This window comes from Chelmon rostratus, chromosome 12 (assembly GCF_017976325.1).
Source record: "Chelmon rostratus isolate fCheRos1 chromosome 12, fCheRos1.pri, whole genome shotgun sequence".
In the NCBI taxonomy this organism is placed as follows: domain Eukaryota; kingdom Metazoa; phylum Chordata; class Actinopteri; order Chaetodontiformes; family Chaetodontidae; genus Chelmon; species Chelmon rostratus.
Genome location: NC_055669.1, coordinates 2,794,283 through 2,818,635, shown reverse-complemented (window position 1 = coordinate 2,818,635; position 24,353 = coordinate 2,794,283). Strand labels below are relative to the sequence as shown.

Genomic DNA, 24,353 nt, shown 5'->3' with positions numbered 1-24,353 from the left:
TTGGATTTCATTATGGATCTTAATTGTTGGTAGAGGAGGAACTGGTCTCTCCCAGCCCGTACTTCAGGATTAGTGCATGATGTGATTTGGTTGTTCTGGAACAGGTGATGGAGGTGAGAGTTTCCCCTTTAGTGCACAGACGTGTTGTGCAGCTAGAAGCCTGGCTTGTGCCATATTGGGGTGCATCTACACACTGCTGCTGCTGATTTAGTCATTTTAAAGGTTTTCCTGTCAGGAGGAGATTTTGTTGTTAATCCAGTTTCTTGATTGATTGTGGAAGGAAGGGAAGGTCCACAGTTGAGGTGGTTTTACATGGATTTTGTTCTAATTTTAGCCAGGAGTTCTTACATATTTTTGTTTTCCACAAAAACTGAGTCATTAAAGAATCAAGTGTTTTGAACCATTTGTCAGAGGGGGTCATGGGAAGCATTGAAAACAAATGATCAGTCTGAGGTAAGGTTTTCATTTTAACTGTAGCAATTCGCTCAATGAGCGTGAGCGATAGCTTGAAGTGATCTTGTATTTTAGGGGTGTTGAAGACACACACATTGAGGTTGAGAGCTCTGACAGCCTGTAGGAGATAGATTAATGCCTAAGTATTTATATATTGGCAATGTGAAGCGGGAGGGGAACACCTTGAGTTGCAGATTCCCAGGCTTCTTCACACAGTGGTGGTGTGCTTGATTTGTTCCAGTTTGTTGTATAGTGTGAGACTGTGTAGGAGTTGTTAATGATATTGAAAGTTGCCTGTAGTCACATGGGTGGATTGTTAAAGTACAATAATAAATCATCTGCATAAAGACTTATTTTATGTTCTGAACTGGCATTCTGAATTTCTTCAAGTTTTTTTCCTAGCTGCACTGCTGCTGCGAGTGGTTTGATGGAAATGGCTGATAGTGATGGTGGGGGGCGTCCCTGTCTGGCTCCCTGATGAAGTGTGAAGCTCAGTGAGGTGACCCTGTTGGTGATTATTGTGGCTTTAGGTGAGGTGTGCAGTGATCTTATTCAGTGGATGAACGACAAAACACATGCAGGGTGCTAAATAGAAAGGTCCAGTTTACTTTGTAAATGCATGTTCAGGATCTAATGACACAATTATGGCTCTGTTTTGTTTTTGATGCGACATCCTGATTCGGTTAAAAAGTCTACTTGTAATCTGAAGCAGGTCTGTTTTCGAAGCCTGTCTGCTCAGGGTGAATTAGCACAGGGCTGATCGTCTCTATTCCAGTCAGTAGTGTTTTGGTAATAATTTTTAAATCAGTGTTGATTAGAGAGGCGGGATGACAGCTGGAAGGGTTGGTTAGGTCTTTATTTTGGTTTAACAGAAGTGTCATTACAGCAGTATTCAGCTGTATACGTATGGTGGAGGTAGCTTTAATTGATGAATTTCACCTCTCACTACTGTTTTGCCTCTTTCCCACAACAATGATGGTGAGATTCCTGGAGAGTCGTTCATCTCGGGGAAGGATGCCCACTCTCTTTTGATCAATGAATTGAAATCAGGATCTTCTAAAAGCGATGTGTTAAAGCATCATCTTGCAGGAGGCTTAACATATGCTCGGGTGTTTATTGAAAGGCAGGCGGGAGCATATTTGCTCATCATGATTGAATGAATTGTGTTTTGCAGGATTTGTAGGGTGAGCGAGTTGCTTACAAGAAAAAAGTCGAGCCTGGAGGAAGATTGATGGATGGGGGAAATATATGACTATTCTCTTAATGATCATCCCTCTATGGTGTTATTACTTCAGTGGAGGGCCAGTTTCCTGAGCTATCTGAGGTGCTTGAGCGGTCTTTGTGGTGTTGATAACAGTACAGAGGTCTCCAGCTATCTTTATATGTGCTGAGTCACATTGTAGGAAGAAGAAGTTGTGGTAAATGATGCGTCATCACTGTTGGTGCTGTAAGAAGTGTAAAAGTGTGATTAGTAGATGCATTAATGCTGATAAAGCTTTCATTTACATCAATAGTTAATGTGTTAGGGAGATAAAGAATGCTATTTTTTATTTTAAAATGTGAAATATAGTAGTATCTATCTATCTATCTATCTATCTAGTTAGTAATTTCATAAGTTGACTGATGATTTTAATCCTTGTAAACGGGGGTGGATGCCACGTACTGTCTGTCTTACTAAGTTGACTGTCTGAGCTTTTAAACATGGTGGCTTTGAAATTGAAAAAAAAAATATTTATATATTACTACATTTGAAATATAAAGTAAAATGTATGAAATATAAGAAGTGACTCTTCAGCAGTGTCACATTTTTCCACTGAATATTTTGTGTTTAGTGGTACTTCATTATGAAACAAAATCAGCGTATGCCTCTGTATGTGCCTTCAGTCCTCGGTTAGAGGTCGATCCATCTGTCTGACTGCTGGGCAGAGATTTTCTGTCATTTCCTCCGGCGGTGACCTGTTTCAGATGAGTTTCTCTGCTGATTTGCTGTTATGCTGTAGATCCAACAGGCTGCAACAGGATGAGGCAGATGAAGACAAGGTGGAAGGACGGAGCAGAAAAAGGACAAAAAGAGAAGGTACGTCACCGTTAAACTGATGGCTTTTTGCTACCATCTTGTCACGAATGACAGTAATTACAGTGTGATATACTGACATCAGTGATACTGTTAGACAGGAATATTTTTGGTTGTAATGTCAACATTGTTGCTGTCATCACACCTGATATGGATACAAACTCTACAGAACCTGATGTAATTTGTGTTCAGGAGAATACATTAAGACATGTTTATGGATAATTGGATGGATTTGACTCAGGGTTTGACCTTTTTTTAAAAATGCCTCCAGAGCAAACCAGGTCCTCATGTCATTACGAAATTACTCAATTCCAAGCTGAAGGAGAACCAAAAGCTCCTGAATGAACCCACAACACTCCCGCTGAAAAGGTTCTTCCCATTCTGCTAACATAAAGGCAGCATGACTTGCTAAGCAGGTATAATGTTTACTGAGTTCACCCACTTCGTTTAGAGTGTTAGTGTGCTAACATTTGCTAACTGGTACAGTGTAGGATGATGGGAATGTCGGTGTTGAAAATATTTGCTCCTTAACCAAAGTTTACATTTACATTTTTTACCTGAGGATGATGCCAAAGGAACAGTCAGAGAATCCTTTCAACAGTTCTTGAGACTCTTCACTCAAAATCCCAAACGTAAACCTGCTGACGGCACCAGAGGAGAAGTCAGAGGATCACCAGCATCTGTGGGATTCAACCCTGAAGGGAACATGAATGTCTGCTCAACATTTCATGGCAATCGAAAAGCTGTTGAGATATTTCATTCTGGACCAAAGTGGTGGACCGACAGGCAGACCACCATTGCCGTCCCTGGAGCCCTGACGCTAGCATGAATGACTTTGTTGGAAATACAGGAGACACTTTGACGGACGAGTTTTCAATCTGTGCCAGCACGAAACCGGAACATGGACAATAACATAGTGCCACTGACATAAGAAGCACTGAGACGGAGGCAGAGTGCAGGGGAGAGATGAGACAGCAGCATCAAACATCCACAGACAGGAGAGCAGCAGACAGACAGACAGACGTGAGCGTGACTCATGCCCTCAGAACACACACTGAGCCTGACTGCTGACAAACAACACACAGCCGTCTCTGGGTCACAGCATCTGTCTGCATCAGCGCAGGACCAGCATGCTGTCCTGGTTGGCTTTTCCACTGTGAGGCTTTACACAGAATATGCTTCATGAGCCCCCGCGGGGAGCTGTGGGACAGTGGATGATTTCTATTCCATGAGAGCTAGCTGTTTAGTCAGATGTTGGACAATGAAAACTGCGAATGGAGCTGAGATTTGGTGTAATACGGTGTAAAACAAGCTGATTTGACACTCAGTTAAACAGAAGACACTGTGGTGTCAAACTAGACCTACATGTAGAGTTTAGAATACCGTCACAGTTTAGTTGCTCCATGGTGCTTTTTGCCACATTAATAGCCAAAGGCAGTCAGATTGTCAGGCTGATTTTTACCTGCTGAATGTTTACCTGCCAAAATGATGGTTTATTTTATCAGCTGTGGCCAATAAACGTTAATTCTGTGAGTTGGACACTCAGTATGGTGTTACAGTATGGTGGGAGGACTGGCCTTGACCTTTAACACAGTTTTTAAAAACATTTCTTTAACCAGGTTATGTCTGTGTCCTAAGCTGCCACATGCAGGCTTTATTATATTCCCCAAATGTCCCCCAGGGCCACTTGTAGGGCCCATTTGTTTGCCTAAGTGCTCCACTAGTGTGTGTGTGTGTGTCCTGATACAGCCTGTATGCATCCTAACTCATCTGGGGACCGAGCTGGTAAACATAGATGCAGTCTCGCATATAAAATCTGCAGACTATTAATTCCTTGACAGTTTCGCACTCTTCTTTTTTTTTTTTACTCTGACAGTTTGAGTTGCAGCAGAGACTGTTCTGTACGTCTATAGCCCACACACTCCAGCAACAGAACAACAAGCTAGCAAAGAAAAGCTGAAGCCAGCCATCCCAGTTCATAGACAGAGGGAAAACCCACGTCACGGGCTTGGACTGGATGTCACATTGGGCAGTAGCTACTGAAGCGGCACCGCATAAAGCGAAGAAATTAGGGAACAGGGATGGAGAGGCCTATCCCGCAGCACAGGCGCCGGGCCGGACCACAAGGGGTCACTAACAGTGACCCCTTGTGGTCATGTGAATAATAACAGCATCCTCTTTCAGAAGAACTTTGACCGCTGTACCATTTGTCATTTGTCAGTCATGTCGTCCGTGTTGGCAGATTACCATTTCTCCTGTTGACCTTGCGGACCTGGTGAAAAAAAAATTAAAAAAGAGGATAGAGGTTCCCCTTTCTCCTTCCTGCCTCTTGCCCCTCACAGAGTGTGTGCACACCACTGTCAGTGCAGGATCCTGCAGCCAGCTGTCAGGACTGAACTCTGATTGGTCGGTGTGCTGTCCTGAATCTTGACTGGATCGCACACTTCACTTCCATTTTGTGTGTGTGTGTGTGTGTGTGTGTGTGCGCGCTCCAGCATGCTGAACTCATATTGAGTTCTCTATCATAGTTGCCATGGTGAATTTCTGACCAGCCAATCAAAGCTTTGTCTGCAGTGTGTGTGCAAACACGTACACACAAAGTAACATGTAGCACGTACTATATAAAGACACACACAGCACAAAAACACACAGACTGCATTTCTGCTCAGATATGTGTAATAAAGCACATCTCCGTCTCCCTCCTCCCCGTCTGCTACCCACCCCCAGTCGTTCTGGTCTCTCTGCTCTCCTTCCTGTTATTGCCATGGAAACTCAGCTGAGATTGCAGGGGTGCAGCAGCGATGAGGGGAGTAGGTAGAGACTGAGGGCGAATGAGCACGGCAGAAACAGCGGAGGTAAACTGGGGTAAAAAGTACGAATGTTATGCACTGTTTTTACCAACAGTGAGGATAAATATGAGTTCAGCCTCAGTAAACATCCCTGAGTTTCACACTCACATGAGAGATCCAGATTTAAATGACCTTATATTAAGACTAGGCCTTATCACTGTCACTCAGTATGCTATTAATAGTTTGAATTGCTCCTATTAACACATCCAGTTTCTTTCTCCTCCTCCTCCTCCTCCTCCTCCTCCATGAGAGACTTCCTGGAGATGATTTTCTGACTTGGTAACTTTAAAGTGACTTCAGGTGGCAACAAGCAACAAGTTAGCACTTTTTACTCTATCATGCCCTTCATTAAACACTGTGTGATCAAATAAATTGTAAGTCTTCCTCCCGTGTGATGGGGTGGGGTTTGTACAATTATCCATTAAGATGAATAAACAGTATCTACAGACCTCTGAATGATGGTCTCTGATTCTTTCAGCGATTCAAATAAACATGGCGTGCTCATCAATGAGGGACCTTCAGGGACTCTCTCACAAAGTGGTGAACCTCGCTCCATCCTTGCTTGTGAACCACTGAGGAGAAGAAATACAGACGGAGGGCAGGATCTCTGCAGATAAATACACACTTGTAGTGAGTCATAGGTGATGATGGATTAGTTTTGTATGAATCTATACATTGTATTTATGAAAACCCTGCACAATACATCTTATGGCCTTTATCATGTCAGCTGCTATTGCAACAGGGCCCCATCTGGTAATGTAGCCTTGTAAGATTTCAAAATGACTTTCTAAATCTCTAGGCCTCCATTATCAGTTCTCTCCTTCCTTCCCCTCCCTGCTTTTAATCCGTCTCTCTCTTCCAAACCTTCCCCCCCTTTTAACACGTCTTCTTTTCCCAGAAAACTCAGCATATAAGCAGAGGCACAGCCAGGCGCCAGACATGCAGAATGACAGAGAAACAGGTACAAACTGAGACAGACAGATTTGATATCAAACTTTTATTGTGTTACAGAGACACCACTGGAAAACAGATACTTTAGGATGTCTGTCATTGTCAGTACACTGTCGGTCGTTCGTGTTCACAGAGTCAGTTCAAATGTAACAGTTCAGTCGATCAGTCACACAGTTTACTCATCCACACTGCAGCTGGCCCTCAGCATAGTCCTGCTGGCCCAATTTTGATGGCACTCTAAGATATCCTAGTCCCTCTGCAAGTAAATATTTCTGAAAACATGCCACCTTCCAACAGCCGTGTTGTCCACACATCTGTCCAGTGTGTGGAGGAGGAAAGAACAGCAGCAGGCTGTTTTTCTCGCGAAGCGTCAGGTGTTCCAGTCACAGGACGTATGAGGAGACGTCATCCCAGTAGCTATCCTTACATGTACACATTCTTTGAGGTCTTGACTTGGTGTCCTATTAAAGAGTGCAAGCTTACATGGTAACTAAAAACCAAAGAGATATCATGGATAAGCAACCCTAAAGTTAGACGGACAAAAGAATGTCATGGATTATTGTGGTAGCAGCTCATGCACACCGTGAAGCCACTGGTTTTGTTTGGTTGGCTATTTTACCTGATAACACACCTAATTGGCATGTTGATCATGTGAAAGAAATACTGCAGCATTGTGGGGAATATGCAAATCTGCTTTCTTTCCAACTGTTCACGCATGTAACACTTACAAAAAGTACAAAAAGTCATTTTTGCACTTCTCTTTACTCTTCTCTTTTTAACTCTGGACAGAGCCGGGCCAGCTGCTTCCATGCTTTATGCTGAGCTAGGCCAGCTAATATACAGCACTGTCTAATAGAGTGACTCTAAATGATATGGTGTAAATATGTCTGCAATAAATTTACTTAACAGGATCAAATTTAGTGCGACCAGTGTACGTGTAAACATAGCTGCTGAGTGACCACACAGAAAGTGAATTCTATAGATCCTCACCGAATAGAAGCTGTGACACCATTTCTGTCCCGTCAAATGACGTTTCCTGTCTGTATTTTACCTCATTTACAATCATGCTGACAGCTACAGAAAACACTCAAATCCACATAAATTGTGGTCACCGTGGACTCATTTCTGGGTATTGCAGCCGCTAATTAAGACGACAGCTACAGCTGCAGTTTGTGCAGATGTCAGTGTTCCCTACAACTACCAGCATGATCTATAACTTTGTCAGGCTTATAACCAAGGTCCCAGACTTCCAAAGTGAAAACCTCATAGCTCTAAAGAGTACATAAAAATCAGTGGACTATAGACTGAACACTGGCATCTGTTCAGGCTGTGAATTGTAGGTGAGTTGGCTCCAGGCCTGCTTGAAAATGTCTCTTAGTCTATGCTAAACATTAGCATTTTCCACCAAGCTAACAACCCAAACCATCAGTCTGGGTTCACACACACACACACACGATATACTGATGAGTATAAAGATACAAATGTCTATTTACAGCAATAGAAACAGCAAACCATCACTTGTTGATCATTATAAACAGCTAGTAGGTCATGTCAACTGATTACTGTATAAATCTGATAGGAAAAAAATCAACAACCAACCTAAACCTACACCTAGAATCCAATGAGACATTTTTACAGAATCTGTTCTGAAGAATGTTTTCTAACCGCTGGATCCTGTTGGACTTACATGACACTATAGGACTGTCTTACATTTCAGCAACATGGCTACAGTCTCACCGGGCAGCCCACTGTCTCGATCATGTTAAAGAAATGAAGTGCAACATTGTGGGAAATAAACTGATCTGCCCAAACGCGCTGCCGTTCTCGTCCTGTGTTCTTGCCTGCTTCCTGTTGTCCCTCCAGCCCTGACACATGAAACTCTCACAAAAACACACAGTTTTTCCATTTCTCTTTATGTACACAGTCAGGTAGGCAGCTCTCAAGGTGTTGGTAGGTGTATTTTTGAAATCTAGACAGAGTCAGGCTAACTGTTTCCCTCTGCTTCTAGTCTTTATGCTAAGCTAGGCTAATAATGACCAGACTGAAGCTCTGTGCTCAACACACAGTTTCCTTAAATCGCTCTCAAACAGAAAAAAAAGAGTATTTCCCCAATTATTGAACTTGATTTTTGTACATATATTTCATTCCACGATTGAGAGAGCAGTCAGTCTGCTCACGACCTCTCCTGAGTGCCGGAGTCCTTTGTCTGATGACCAAAACCCAACTGCTTGCTGTTGTATCGGTGTGTTGTAAGAGCATGTAAGACCTGCAGCGATGCTGATCTGATCTGTCTGCTGTGAGGCAACAGCGGTGAGTCACAGAGAGTCATAGAAAATGAACTGAATTCCAGCTGCTGGTTTGCTGGCCGGCTTGCAGTAGAAATACAAAGTCTATCATATTTGCCCGCCTTCAGGATCCTCGAGTGACAGCTGCACAACACCACCGTCAGTGTCAGCAAACCAGTTCCTCCTCGACCGGCTATAGGACTAACTGTAAGGTATACGAACATACACTCGTACGAGGGCAGATGGTTGCCATGGCAATCAGCAACCAATTTGACAAGCAGGTATAAAAAGTTCTCTTTCACATACACTAATCAAAAATATCTATCTATATAGTATATATCATATTCATAGTTATTCAATGAAAGAAAACACAAAAATAACTGATTAATAGAAATAAGATCATTATTGAGTAGTTATCTGTGGATCGTTCACATTCAGTCTATCGGATTCAGATTTTCATAACAAATAACAACCAGGAGGCCATTAACTGTGTAACAATAGGTAGCATGAAGGCTAGCTATGTAGCTGCTAGCATCGCAAACAACACCAACCCCCGTATCCTTCGTATGCAAGTAAGCTAATAAACTGCCACTCACATGTGAACTAGTTTATCACCGGCGCCGTTCTCCACTTCAGACTCACTTTAACTCAGCTAGTTCTATCTGTTTTCTTATATATAATAATTTCATTTCATAGTATCAGGAGCCATTTGATTGTAAAGGCTGCAAATGAGTTGTGCTCGAGTGTTTCCAGTGCAAAGCAGCTGGCTAACGACAGCGTAAGAAGGGTCAGAGATGTCTAATACCATCTGAATTTCACAGAATACTGGATTTACTTGTGCAAATGCTAATCATGCAACTAGAATTGCTTTCAAATTAAAACATCTAATTACTGTACAGTCAAAAGACGTGCATTAACAGTGGTTTCCTGTGGCTATGTCAGGTTTGGCCCCTGCTTTCAGCTACTGGGCCCCACTTTTGTGGCAGTAATGATCAGGTGCAGTGACTTTCTCGGGCTCACCATGACATCATGTGCAGGGAGCAGGGTAGGTTGCACATTAAAGGGGAGTGTCAATGTAATTATTTCTAACTTGGCACAATTCCATTTTGGTGTCCACAAACTGCTTGGACACATTCAAACCATATATTAGCACAGATTCAGGCCTTCTGGGTTCACTTTGATTCACACGGGGCTCTCACAAATCTCATAATTGTCTTTCTCTCAAGTGGCGCTTCCCATTAGCTTCATTTGAAACACATCTGTTAGCAAGCATGATTTAAAATTTATCAGTGCGGAAACTGTAATTAGGTGAAAATGTCACTTCTTAGTTGGAAATGGAGAAACACTTTGAGATGAGACAGATGAGAGCCACACGTATAGAAAAAGGAAAAGTTTTAAGACATCACAACGGAAGATATGAACATAAACATGCTGCCAATACTCTGACTATTGATTGTGCATCTTCAAGATATACTGAAACCCCCTGCAAACACAAACCAGTGTTCCAAAATGAACTGATCATATCTTCCAAAGCTCATTAAATGTTCCTTCCCCAGCTCAACTTATTTCTTTGTTGCTCTTGCTGAAAGCACATAAAACTATACTCAAATGTACCATTTTGAAGTAAGATATATTCACCTTACATTCTACTCCACTAACATGCCTCCTACATCAAATTAGATTAAATCTCTTGCGTCTGATTACAAAACACATTCCACAACATCGATCATATCAAAATATACTTCTCTGTCTCCGAGACTACACGCAGGGATAACACATTTGTGGGTGGGATTATTGTGTTTTATAGGGACGCTTTTATTGTATCTCAGTATTCATGTTGAACACTTTCTTGCTGAAGTTCATGAAATGAGCATGCCAGAAATGTTGTGGAAATGGAAAAAATAGGCTTTCACTGAACATACGTATGCACAGACTAGTATGCAAAAATAATGCAGTTGTATGGAGGTATATTCATTCTCTATTCTTCACTCCTCTCGACTAAGACACTGTATCCTGCCACTCACATGTGACGGGGTCATGGCTCATGAGAAAATATTTACAGGTAAAGCAGCTGTGGTGGGTTGTACGCAGACAATGAAAACTGTTTAATGGTTAAATGAAGACTTCTTTTCTGTATATGAAAACTTGACTAAAAGTAAGATCTTTGTGAGATTTGCAAAGTGAAGCCAGGCTCTTGGGGCTGAAAGCACATCAGTGTATATCCACCTGTCCGTGGCAGTCTTCCAATTAGCCATCGTATTCCTGTGGTAAACTATTCCCAGCTGTGCTCCTCTCTACACATCTGGTTAAACTATGCTGCACTTAGTGCTAAACAATGAGGAAAATATCTCTTTTCACCTTTTCGCTGCAAGTGAAATTGCAAACATAATCATAAACGTATCTTGGTTGTGCATGAACATAACCAGGTAATATAGCCAAATTTATAAGGTTTGGATATATGTCTGATGACCCTGAATGATGCTGCTGAGAGCTGTGCTGCCTGAGCTAACGCTAACATTAGCTTTACAGACTGACAGAACAAGCTGCACATCCTAATGGAGAGCTTTTATGATCGCAACTTTACAAGTTATATGATTTGCTTGAAAGTTTAACAGGAAGATAGCCACTACTGTCCACTAGCTGAAATGTGTTCTACAGCCCAATGAACTGACATTCAGCTCCGGCCCCACACATGATTTCCACATGCGTACATAAACTGGTGGTCCTTGAATGATTGTGCTGCTCTATAGTGGCACAATCACTATGATTCTGCCAAGTCTCTATTATTATGGTGACAGCATGAAAGCAAACACTAAACTTAAATGACTTGAAAACAACCTCTTACATTATATATATATCAGAACATTGTCCCCATCACTCAGTGCAGAGCTGTTTACCGCCTGCTTTACTAAGAATATCGGCTGTCAGGTGCAGGCTCTGTATAAAGGCCATTTCTACTTCATCCCACAGTTACTGTGCCTCAGATTCATTATTAAGCTACTTCAGTTGTACGATACATCAACAATGGCTCCCCTCTGTTGTTAAAGCCTTTAAGAGATTCTACTTCAGTTACAATTTAAATTAAAACTAAGCAACATCTACTTCATGAAATCTTGATGCTGTTTTTAGAGGTCAGTAAATACAGCATTCAGTGAATTCTTTACAGGTAATATGATGATGTGGCTCATACCCTCTACGCTCACACCTGCCACCTCCTGCTCTCTCAGACGTCCAGCTAAAATCAATGATGACAGCGACAAAACCAAAAAGCACAGAACCAGAAGAACTGGCACAGACACCCTCTGGAACCCTTTTCATCAAACACTGTCCATATATCTAGTTGACCAATCAGGGTACATGCTCACAAGTAGAAAAGAAAATGTGTAAAAAACACATGTAAAGCAGTAGCAATTAAAAAGCACCTGTCACAGTCGACCATACAGTATACGCTTGATATATCAGCTTGTTTAACTAAAATTCTCCCTATAACAAATGTTGAACGATACAAGTCGTCTCCTCTCAGCTGTTCTGTATTCCATTTAAATCATATCAACAGACGAATGGCTCTTTATAACATTATTAACAGCAGCATCTTCATCACCTCAAACTTCATCATGACCCTGCAAGAGACATCTGACCAAAAGTGGGAGCTTACAGAAACTATACACATAGATACTGTATGTACAAAGCTAGAAATACCCTCTGTCATCAAACCGCAGTAATTGTGCTTTCTCGAATTAGACATGATCCAAACGTGAGGATCTGAGTGTTCCCAAGATGATTTCCATCAAAACACTGAACCATTATAGTCCTACTAACACAGCATGTCTGACCAGACCACAGTGTCGTGACTTTTCTTTTGATGGCACTTGGGCACTAAGTTAAAGAAACCATGTAAACACTGGGCTAAGAAAAAGATAAGTAATGTCTGTTGAATAGCCCCAATGATGTGTTGTGTCTGGTAGTCAGTACGATACGTTTCTTTCCGCTGCAGTCATGGAGAGAAAATACCAGAATGTTTCTTCTGCTTTCTGAACTTGACCACACGTGCAAAGCAAAGTTACTGTGGAATATTACTGATATCTAGAATAAATTAGTGAAAAAAGTTATTATTTTAAAGGAATAAAGTTGTTAGTGTACAAAAAAGTCATAATAGTGTGAGCATCAAGTTGGAATTTCACAAAAAAGTTGAAGTAATGCTAAAATAATTTTGTCAGAAAAGAAAATCATAATATTTGCAGAATAAAACTGTAAAATTCTTTTTATATTTTTGTATTAATATTCAGCCTGCGGGTCAAACTGAGGGTTGTTGAGGATCTAAAGTGATACATTTCAAACATTCGCACAGTATTATCACAGATTTCCAGACAGACATCGACTATAAATGCTTCAACTTGCAAACATACAACGTTTTGTTGTTTTTGAAATCTAACACATTTTTTTCGGAATTATGATTATGATGTATGATCATGACTTTCTTGTACAATTACAACTAAATTCTTGTAATAATAGGACCTTTTCTTCATAAAATTAAGACATCATTCTTGTGATATTTAGATATATTTCTATATATATTACATATTTTTCTTAAAATTACACCTTGTTAAAGTTACATGTCTTGTAAAATTGTATTATATTGCACTTTACTGTAAATTCTTGTATAAATTACTGTATTCTTGTAACTTCAGACTTTCTTCTTTAAATATTGTACTTTGCTGTAAAATCACCCTTTATTATTTAAATACTATGCCTTTTGCTTTCTTGTTGTGACTTTGTTGTATTCTTATAATACTCTACTGTCTACTGTATATATATACTGCAACCTTTTTCTTAAAATATCATAACATTATTCTCAAAATATTAGATTTCTTTTTTTCCCTTAACAGCTGCCCTAAAACTCAAACTGGGAGACATAAAATTAACCCAACAAGGAGAAAGAAGTACTTGCTTCAGTCTTTGGACTTGTGTACGGTCTGAGTTTGTTCAGATTCATGCTGCACGTGTCAGTGTACAGTACAGCTACTACACAGTAAGAATAATTCATACACTGCACATCATTAAAACACAGCATGTAAAAGAGCGCTTGTTTTACTATATTTAAACACAATGTATGCCCCATGATATTATTCTTATTCAACACAAACACAATACCACCATGAACTAAGAGATACTGTTATTGCCCAAAAGGGACTCCTTGTAGCCCAGATGCAATTAAGACTGTGGGTTTAATTTCCACTGTGGCCACCCACAATCATATGTACAAACACAGCACTGTTACGGGCTTTGAATGATAATTTCCATCTAATGTGGTTACATTGTAAAGTTTATATATCGATATGTTACCTGTGTTTGACAACAGGATGAAAGCTGAGAATATACTGTACGTATGTATAAATACTGTGATAAGAATGTTATCCCAATTACATCTGACCAAGCGGTCAGAGGCAGTGGGGCAGAGTCATTAGGCTGCATCCATCCTCGCTGGCAGGGAGCTAAGAGCTCTCCTTCTGAGCAAGTCAAAGGGTCAGCAGTTTATTAGCCCATTAAAAGTGTGCCTATAAAGCAGGTGCACTCAATTTATTACATTTACAAAAAAATGACTGGTGTATCCAGCAGCCCAAGGTTAAAAAAAAAAAACAAGAGGAAAAATGCTGAATCAAACTCACCCCTCATTTGTCGGGCCCAGACTACAGTCCTTTCTAATTGGCCAGTTGGGGATGGGGGGCAGGGCTAATTGTGTTTGTACTCTCTATGGCTTGTGACCCCACGTGGATCGTGAACCTATTGCTAGTAGGTTTTAATAAGCCTACAGTACGTCTCCCAACACTGATCTGGTCTGTTATGAAACCAGCTGGGATGCTGCAGGGACACAATTAGCCATATATTGTGCGCTAATCAGTCAGGTGAGAGGTTATGGGTGGGGCTTGCAAGTTTGTGACCATTCCCTATTGACTCACCCTTGTGGTGGACAGATGTAACTGAATTTCCTTACATTTTTGTCCCGGGTGAAGGTTATGGCCAAAGCAGCATCGTTTTTATCACAGGTGTAGATAGATGATCTTAACACTGGCCGTGTCATTCTTTATAGGCCAAGCCCAGAGTAGGAGGCGGAGTGTGAGTCAGGATGGGGCGGGGTAAGGTAGGCGGAGGGGTTGGGCTGGGGCGGCCATACATCCCCTGCAACTGCCTGCTGGGGTGGCTGGGGTGGTTGGGGTGGATGGGGTGGATGGGGTGGATGGGGTTTTCTTGAAAATTTCGAAGGTTTTCATGGAAACGGTTGCTGCTTTCGTTGTCCAGGCGGTTACCGTCGTCACAGACGCGGTGGTTGTGGTCAAGGTCGGGGGTGGGCCCTCTTTCTGGGACGTGGACAATGTGGGAGCCACTCTTCCTCCTCAGGGTTGACTCACGGCTGGACGAAGCAGCCGACTGGGAGTCTGAGCCGCCGTCGCTGCTGGCTGCCGTTCCCTCCACTGGGGTGACCCTGATGGTGGTTATGGCTTGAGGGTGTGGGTGGAAGGGAGGAGCAAAGGTGACAGTGGGGGTGAATGGTGCGTTGGAGTTAGCAGAGTTGGGGTTGAAGTTGTTAAATTGTGGATTATTGGGATGGTTGGGGTTAAAATTGGGGTGCTGGAAGTTGTTGGGGTTGTTGGGATGTAAGGGATGTAAAGGGTGTACAACATGTGGATGGTTTGTGTACACACCTCCTCCCCCTCCCATTCCTCCTCCCACTCCATCTCCTCCCCCTTCGCTCTCTGATTCGGTCCCTGTCACACTCCTCCGCCCATCCACTGATCCTCCATCCCTCAGCGAATCACAGCTGTCTGTGTGTCTGTTCAGGTCGTTGAGGGTGAAGGCTGACTGTCGAAGTGAAGCTCGTTGTTCTGGTGGTTTCCATCTCCAGGAGCCGCTTCCGTCTGTGCTCGGAGGTTTCACCACAGGTTTGTGTGATCTGGACTCCGGGTGGGCTTCAACGCGCACTATACTGCCACTTCTTTCCAAACCTGAAAGCACAACACAATGAGTACCTTCTACTACTGACAATCATCATCATCATCATCATCATCTTCAACGTAAAGGCACCGTGCTCAGACTGTGAATGCCACTTAGTAGTCCAGAACCTGATACATTAGGTATGCTGGGAAGAAAGTAGAAAAAGCAGAAATAAGCTAGCTCCTCTCCCAGCTTCCAGTCTTCATGTGAAGCCAAAGTAAATACACCTAGATGTATAATAGTGCTGGAGGCACATTAAACTCAAATTGATATCCATCATTTGTCTGATTCTGGGACAGGTGTGTTTCCCTGAATGCTGAATAAGGCTGGCAATGTTATCATTTTTATCAATATTCTATATTTTTGTTACTGCTAAGAAACAAGACAAAAAGATTTCCTTCTCTTCTCCATCAAATAGTTTAATAAAAACAGCTGGTAACTGTACTTTTTAACAAACAGGAGGAAACAATACATTTACTGGGGACATTTTTCAGTGCATTAATCCACACTTGGTGCTTTAGTGAGTGTGGCAGCAGGATGGAGTATGTGGGATTGAGTCACAGTAAATTACAGTGTGTGTGTGTTCATGAAGGAACATGTCACCCAGTGCATCAGTGGGGCTCATTAATGTCCTTTTAATAGTTTCTGAACAACAATGAAGCTCTGCGGCACAGAAACACATCAGGCTTTGACAGACAATACTTATATGAGTATTGATATGTGGTTAAAGTAATTAATGCCTAGTCCACACTTGCATTATTAAAACAGGTTTTTCCTCCGCTGTTCTTAAAAACATCCTGTGCACACAAATTACAAGTGCCAAATCAACAGGCAGTGATATTACCTTAACCCTAAAGCCATGTTGGCCAATCAGAAGCTATTACTGGTAGGCTTCCTGCAACTAGAGTTCTGACTGCTGAATTATGAAATCCTACTATGGCAAAGATATGACCCGCCTTCGCCATGGTAGGATTCTTAAAATGGTCTCGTCCAAAACCAGCGATGTTGGCAGCGGGTCTGTGTCATGGAAGTGTTGGCTTATGTAGCAGTGACAAATTGTGGCACCTCTGTTCCTCAACGAAAATGGAAGAAGAATAAAACATTTACAGTTAGCAAGTTTAGCACCACCCCTTTCACACCTTGACCACATTCAAACTGTGATCAGAGTACGTGTGATGTTGGAACATGAATGATGAGGTTCTATTTTAAGTGGTAACTATAATCCTGCTATGAAACCTCACTAAAATCTCTTAAAAAGCAGCTTTAATTGTATGAACAGTTTCCTTCAAAGTGAATCTTTGAGTTGAGTTGTCATTTTACTCACAGTATCTGAAACTACAACTACTACAACATGTAATTTGTTGTATGTTGTGTCGTGTATAATCTAGGTAATTTGTCACTGATTACACCAGAAGTTATAGTGATTTCTCAATAATCGGCATAATCTCTTCAAAAATCATTATTATGTCAGCACGTTCATTGTAGGAGAGGTATTGACTGTCAGTAGGTCAGTTCCATGTAAATCTAAAAACACCTTTCAAAGAAGCGAATTATCCAGACTCATGTCAAATCAGATTCTCATCTGGATAACTTGGTGATCCACGTATGAAAAACCGAAGTTCAGTCAAGTTATTTTTGGCTGAATCTCATACAATCTGCCTTAAATGCAAATGTCACTGTGGCAGTGAACACCAAAACCTGTCATCAAATGTCTGATCAGATTTCTAATCCTGTTTTTTCTATAAGTTACTCAATCAAAAGTACGTTTAATTTAATTTCGGCAAACTTCTTGTACATACTGTATGCTTGTGTTTAGACAACATTTAAAATTTAAGAGTTTAAGAGTTTTTTGTTAAATGAAAAAAGGGTTTTGTAAGAAATGTTGACATTGTTCAAAGTAAGGCATTGAAAAAAGGAACAAAAGTATTATACTGTCTGCACAAGTTACTGCGTGTTTTAAGTGAAACCCAGCCCAATATGGGCTAAGAGCTGTTTAAAAATGTATTGGCAGCTTCTATCTTGGACCTCTTTGTTAAAACTGAGCGAAAACTCAGTTTCACTCCTGGAGTAATTTTCCTGTTCTGAAAGTAGCACAGACCTCCTCCTCCCATGGCTCCAGTGGTGGAGGCCGGTGGTGATGGATCCTGGTCCGTCAGGGCTCGGTATCGAATGGATCCAGTGCAGCTGACAGTGCTGCCACCATCCTCCGACCGAGGCGAGTGAAGCAGACCCTGCTGTTTGGACAAGGCTATCACCTGAAACAGGAGGACGACAGTAAAACGTGAGCTATTACAAAGTTTGGTGCCAGAATACTTATTCATTATCAACTGACCTGCCCTTCTTGTATGGAGAGTGCTACTACTACAGCTACAATTTTGATGACAACTAGCTCTTGTAGCTAATAAGTCTGAATGCACTTATTGTATGTTACTTTGGGCAAAAGCCTCTTCTAAATCATGTAATGTAATCTAACTAGCAATTGACCTGCTTTAGTTTTACAGCCAACAGACAGATGAATAATGAATGATTCTCTAATTTTTTTTTTTACCTTTTTGTGTTTGTAGTGTAAAGACAGACAGGAAACAAGGGGAGACAGAGAAGTATAACATGCAACAAGGATCCCCAGCCAGACCTGAACCAAGACCCAGTTCTGTGGTATACATCCTAACCATACTACTGCTACACGGCTGAGAAAGAAGAATGGATGGATTAACCTGCATAAGACGAGGCTGTCCTCCAGCACTGAGCGGCCTGCAGGGGATGGTGGTCTTCTCAGCCACTCTAAGCCACTTCTCCCTCACTGACCCGCCCCCGTCCATAATGCTATCTTCTGACTCACTCTCCTGATCCCTGCAGGTGAGGTTTTCCTCCTCAGGAATGTGAACCAACTGGGACGAACCGGGCCGGGATTGGATAGACACTCTGGCCCCACCGGCCAATCCTGTGTTGCCATTGAGGACCAGGTGGTTGTGATTGGCCATAGGAACCGAGCTTGCTGCTAGTTTCATGTATTGAGCTGGGATATGGGCCCCAGCACGAAGCTCTGTTTCCTGACCAGTGACTGAAGGTAGGTGTTGTCCCCCACGGAGCTCTGCCTCCAGGCCCATGGCAGAAGGTTCAGAGGAGCAGCGCAGCTCCATGTTCCTCTGAGGAGATGAGGAGGAGGCGGGTCTTATTCCATCCATCACCTGCAGGGACAGTTTCCTGTTGTCATTCTTATTCTTCCATTGGCTGAGCAGCTGTTTGGATCGAGTTGAGTCCATTGAGGCGTGGATGGAGGCGTGACGCCGAGGAACGCGGCCCTCATCCAGTGAGGAGCCTCCGTGGGACCTGAAGGAAGTGGCAAAGGCACTTTATGAGCAACAAGAAAGGAGGTTCAAGAGTGATTCTGCACTTTCCTGAAGTGAGCTCCTGCTCTCATTTGCTCGCTGCTTATCAGGATGCTAAGCACAACAATGTTACTAGCTGAAATGAACAACAACCACAACCACAACAGAAGATTGGTACAGAGCCTGGCAGGTGTCATGAAGAGATCAATGTTTTTTTTCACACAAATTACCAAGTCCTGTTCTGAAATAACTGCTCTCTCAACTTAATAAACTCTCAAACAAACTGCTGTCTCAGATTAATAAATTGTGCAAACAAATTGCCATTTTGTACACGAACATGACCTTTAAATCCCTGTACATATGTTAAAATGTTGTTATCATATGTTATGGTAACTGATTCATAATTTCATTTGAGATCATTGAATAAAAAAATATCATTTTGGGGCAGAAATTCTTTTTTTCACTAAATCCAGCACCCAAAAATGTAAAGGTTTTCTGTGATTAGAAACAGCAGACACACTGCAGCCAAGTCCAGTTGCTTATCTGGATGTACTGCAGCCTGATACTGTCTGTGCAGAGCTAGTACCTTATTATTAGCTCTAGTATTTTGAATCAGTGCTGCTTAGAGCACTCATTCTGTGAGTGGTTGAATTTTGTCTGACTTTTGGCAATTTTGAGGTGGGATCTGGAGTGCAGCAGAATGCCCGTCATGACAAATCAAATCCTCTCTTGCCCTCTCTTTCAGATGCAGTGCACTGTGTACCACAGCACTTCAAAATGTGATGGACAAAAAGACCCAGCATGAAAGCCATTTCCTCTGACTCCGTTCTGTCGAAGATACAGACTCACTATGAGCAAATATAGATTTAAAATTAAATTAGCTAGCTGAGTAGATAGTACGTTTGTTTACTGTGCTGTTCCGGACCATTTCAAATGCATTTAATTACAAAAATAGAAATAAAAAATAGAGCCAAACAGGACTGCAGGGATCTGTGAAAGCATGGGATCCACCAATCACCACTGACAATGTTGAGGATGAAGCCATGTCAACAACACTCATTTTGTGTTTTATGGCATCTACAGCCATTACTTATACCCACCTCTCTTTTTAAATTTGGTGCAGTCAGATCTATGGTGAGTAATGCCAGAAGCTGTGCTATGCTCCATAGAGCTGTGCATGTTTCAATCAATGCTGCATTAGTATAGCGCTTTCTAAGTATTTCAGATTAGTTGTCTTCTCAGTTACACCCACACAGAGACTTTATGCATCATCCTCAGATGAACAGTCGATTCTATCACATCTCACATCACCTTTCCTGTTCCCTCAATGTTTCTACCACAGACAAAGATGACAGGTGAGCAGACAGATTGCTAATGGTAATAGAGGACCACAGAGGATGTGATGAGACAAGCTGTTAAGAGACAAACATGAACTAAATCTTTCAGTTACAATTTGCAGCTCTGCTGTAGCCAATATAGGTTGACTCAGCCACTGTGTGGGATTTTGCTGCTGAATGAAGAGGTTGGCTGAAAAGACTCATCATCATCAATTAGCTTTTCAGCCACCTATACCCTGAAGCACAAGACATGAAGGTTAGTTTTCCTGTTCTGTCAGGGAGGCATGGCCTCCAAATATAGTCACCATTTCACAACATTAAAACAGCCAAAAAAACTTGTCAAGGAATTGTTGTGCAGTCCTGCAGCATAATCAATGCCTCCACTATCTGTTCATATGCCCAGCACATCCAAACCTTTACTACTGTATTTGTAAATGAACCACTTGTGTAAAATCCTCCTGTAGAAATCCTCTCAGTCCTATAACCTTATGCTATGTGCCCATAGCTAAAGCTACAAGAGTGATAAAGAGTGATCAGGGTAGCCAATAAATGTGCAATTTACATCCTATTATTATTATTGTTGTTGTAGACGTCTGATCTTAAACATCAGTAACTGCAGTAAACTGGATCAATGTATTGCCCGCAGTGGTTTCTTCCAATTACTTATCATGCTAAAAAGGCATGCTAAAATGCAGTCCTCTATCCCTAAAATAGAGCAGTAGGACCAATAACAAAACAACATTCAACAGGTGAAGCAGTATGTGACAGTTAAACATGATGTATAGTGGGTAAGCAAATTTCCTGCACCTTGTTTTCTCTCCCAAACCAAACCTTTGGTTAAAGCCTCCACTGAAAGTATTTACCTTGGCAGTGTGCTGCTGCTGAAGGTCATCATGTTGTCATTGTTGCCCAGAGGACTGGATGGAGATATCACCTCCACCTCAGCACTAGCTCTCTTCAGATTGGACAGAGAAGGCTCCCGGTAGGAGGCGCTTCGCATCAGGATGGGTTCTGGTCGGTTGGGCGACAAGGTGTGGGAAGAGGTCCTTGTGATGATGGGCTCTGGTTGGCTAGGAGCCAGGGTGTGGTGACCTATAAAAAGATGACAGGGAGCAGTCAAATTGCTAATCCATCCATTTTCTTCCACTTATAAGGGGCAGTGGCAGCAGGCTAAGCAAGGTAGTCCAGACATCACCCTCCCCAGAAACATGTTCCAACTCTTCCTGGACGATCCTGAGGCATTCCCTGGAGAGATAAGATACAGAATCCTTTGAATGTGTTCTGGGTCTACCCTGGGGTCTCCTGCCAGTTGGATGTCCCCAGAAACCTCCAAAGGAAGGTGCCCAGGAGGCATCCTGATCAGAAGTCCCAACCACCAACAGAGCCCCACAGCAGCCCCTCAGCACTCTCCAAGGGACACAGTCCACAAAGCACATGTAGACAGTATAGGCAAACTCCCATGCCCCCACCAGAAACCGCTTAAAGCTGGTTTGCTCTTCCATGGCCAGCAAAGAATCTGCATTGCTTCTCCTGGATATGAGAGGAAGCTGAGTGGTGTGATACCCTGATAGCACTCCATCCAGCCAGTCTTTTAAAAATGGTAACCACCATCTGAGTCTGCCCCTTCACAGGCACTGTCCAGGGGACACTGAAGAGGCAAATCTCATCCACACTTGGTGCTAAGGAGATTCTTGACTACCTCAGTGATCTCAACCAGGGATATGGTTGAGGCTTCCCACAGGATCCTGAAAAGGTGGGCTTCCAACCAAGTATTTGTATGCAACTTAGCTATATTTAAATTACAAATAAAAAGATTACTCCACTAATTCGACATATCAGGACCAGTAGAGAAGTACTCGGCCTGTTAACACAGTCAAGTAATGGCTGAATAAATAATCCTGAAGATGTCGACAGGTTGTCACTTGGAGACTTACATTTGTTTTAAAAAAAAGTCTGCCTTACAAAATGAGCATGCGGAATTTGGACATTTATCAAGCACAGAGGGTCTAATAAAGGTCACTATTTGATTTGCATTGTGGAAAAGTTGTGGCTTAAGCCAATAGCACCCAAACTCCACATCTCACTCCATTTGATCACAGCCACCTAGAGGGTCTTTGTGCTGCCTCAGTGGCACTCCTGTTAGCTTTTGCTTTCACGCTCCCTGTCATTACCAGTAGACTGAACACTTTGCTGAGGGATATCCCTTGAAGCATTGGGCACTCCAACCCTGTCAGTGACACTGTTGCACCAGGTTTTCATACTTCCTTTCATTGGTTTCCTCCATCAGGTCTTCCCATGAAACACTGAGCTCCATCATGACCACTTGCTTCTTTGACTCTGACCACACAACAAAGAGCCAAGTCTGAGGGTGGTCTCAGTGATCACTGGTCGAAATTTCAACTGTTTCCCTGCAGCCTTCATTTGGCAATCTAAAGCTCTAAGGAGGATCCATGGTGGTGAGGTCTTGGGAGGATTGTGGCTGGGGCTGCTCTCCTTCCTTGACAAATTTAAGGGGTCTCTTTGCTGGATGGAGGTCCTTGGTGTTCTTCATGGCATGATGAATGTATATTCCTTCAGCACCTGGTCATGAGGTCAGTGATAGCACTCTTCTTCAAGGGCTTAATGGCATCAGCTGAAGATGTGTTTAGTGCCCATAGTTAGTGGGAATTCATAAATGGTCAAAGTCCAGAGTATGCATGGAAGTATGCCATGCTGGTTGAGTCAGGCTTTAAACTTGACAGTAAACCTAATTTGTCTGATGTTAGCCAGGACTCCAGTCAACACCAAAGTTACTCACTTGAGCAATTCCACCAATCTTGAATCTTTAACCAATAATTTCCAATTGAAACAAAGACATATAGGCAGCTTGGGGTACTGAAAATAAGTATGGCCAATTAGCATAGTTTAAAATGAGGGGTTCAACACTTTGAAGTAAATGAGAAATGTCATCACTTCTTTATCTACCAACTGCACACAAAGCATAAAGAGACAACAGTTAAACTACTGTGAAGTGAGTCATACTTTTCTACCCCATAAAGGATTTTTAGGTTTAGTCAGAATGAGTGATTAAAGTGTTTGAGGCTGGGGATTAAAACAAAAACACTACTGCAAACTAATTCACAAGCTTTGCCTTTCCACACTAATGACAGGGCAAACATTTATTTTGTCCTGGACTTGTTTTTATATCACATTTCACCTTGTTCAAAGTCATTGCACTGTTGGTACACAGTGTGACTCTGCTCATTAGCATGTCCAAACTCAGAGGTGTGTGTCTGAGCAAAGCTCACCACAAAATCTTCTGTTCACATCACAATAAGGGTCATGTGCAGCATTTTTTCTGAAAATGTATTCTAGTAGTTTGCATGACGTAATCTGTGATTCTAAGAGACACATGGCAGGCATGATTGTACCTTGGTGGCTGTTGCTAATTGCTGATTGGCTGACATTGGGTAGGGAAGAGAGAGGGGGCTCTCTCAGGGTGGGGGGAGGTGGTCGACTTCTGGACCGATCCTCACTGGGCTGGAAATTCCCCACTGCATACACACCCTGCATACAAGCACACACATTGAAACACAGAGGAGTATGCAGCAAAGGCGTAAGCATTAAAAAAAGAGACGGGCAAATCCAGTTAACCACATTCTTTGTTTTCAGTTTTACAAACTGAAATCCAAAAACACCAATGACATTACTCTGCTAGCTACCCACAAGAATTTGAATTTGATTGGGTGAATTTATCTAGCACCCCCTAACATGAGTCATCAAAAACATTTTTACGTTTTACAGTCCTACAATTAGGAGGGACTTATACTCATAACGAAATGAACAAAATTAACAATTAAAACATGGATACAGGATTAGAACTTGTTTCGCTGTGTCTTTAAAATTGATTTGTTTCTTTCGTGGGGCGGGATGCAATTATATAACTTTTATCAAAAATATCATTAAATACAGCCCAAATCATAACTTGTTAAATCAGGTATCAGTGATCCAGTTTGAACTGATATTTCTATTGGAATAGCCACAAGCAGACGGCGATAACACCTGTAACCCAATTGATTAAAGTTCCTACATTTAGCATTTTTTTG

General features: G+C 42.0%; 1 protein-coding gene across 1 annotated transcript in view; it reads right to left on the bottom strand.

The window, feature by feature from the left end:
• Positions 1–14,687: 14,687 nt before the first annotated feature.
• LOC121615468 (2-lysophosphatidate phosphatase PLPPR4-like) overlaps positions 14,688–24,353 on the bottom strand; it is a 30,981-nt gene continuing 21,315 nt past the window's right edge. Inside the window, exons 7-11 of the mRNA XM_041949830.1 lie at positions 23,679–23,814; positions 21,132–21,360; positions 18,317–18,932; positions 17,701–17,857; positions 14,688–15,613 (exon numbers count right to left, since the gene is read on the bottom strand). Coding sequence (XP_041805764.1) covers positions 14,688–15,613; positions 17,701–17,857; positions 18,317–18,932; positions 21,132–21,360; positions 23,679–23,814 — 2,064 coding nt within the window. The remainder of the gene's footprint in view (positions 15,614–17,700; positions 17,858–18,316; positions 18,933–21,131; positions 21,361–23,678; positions 23,815–24,353) is intronic.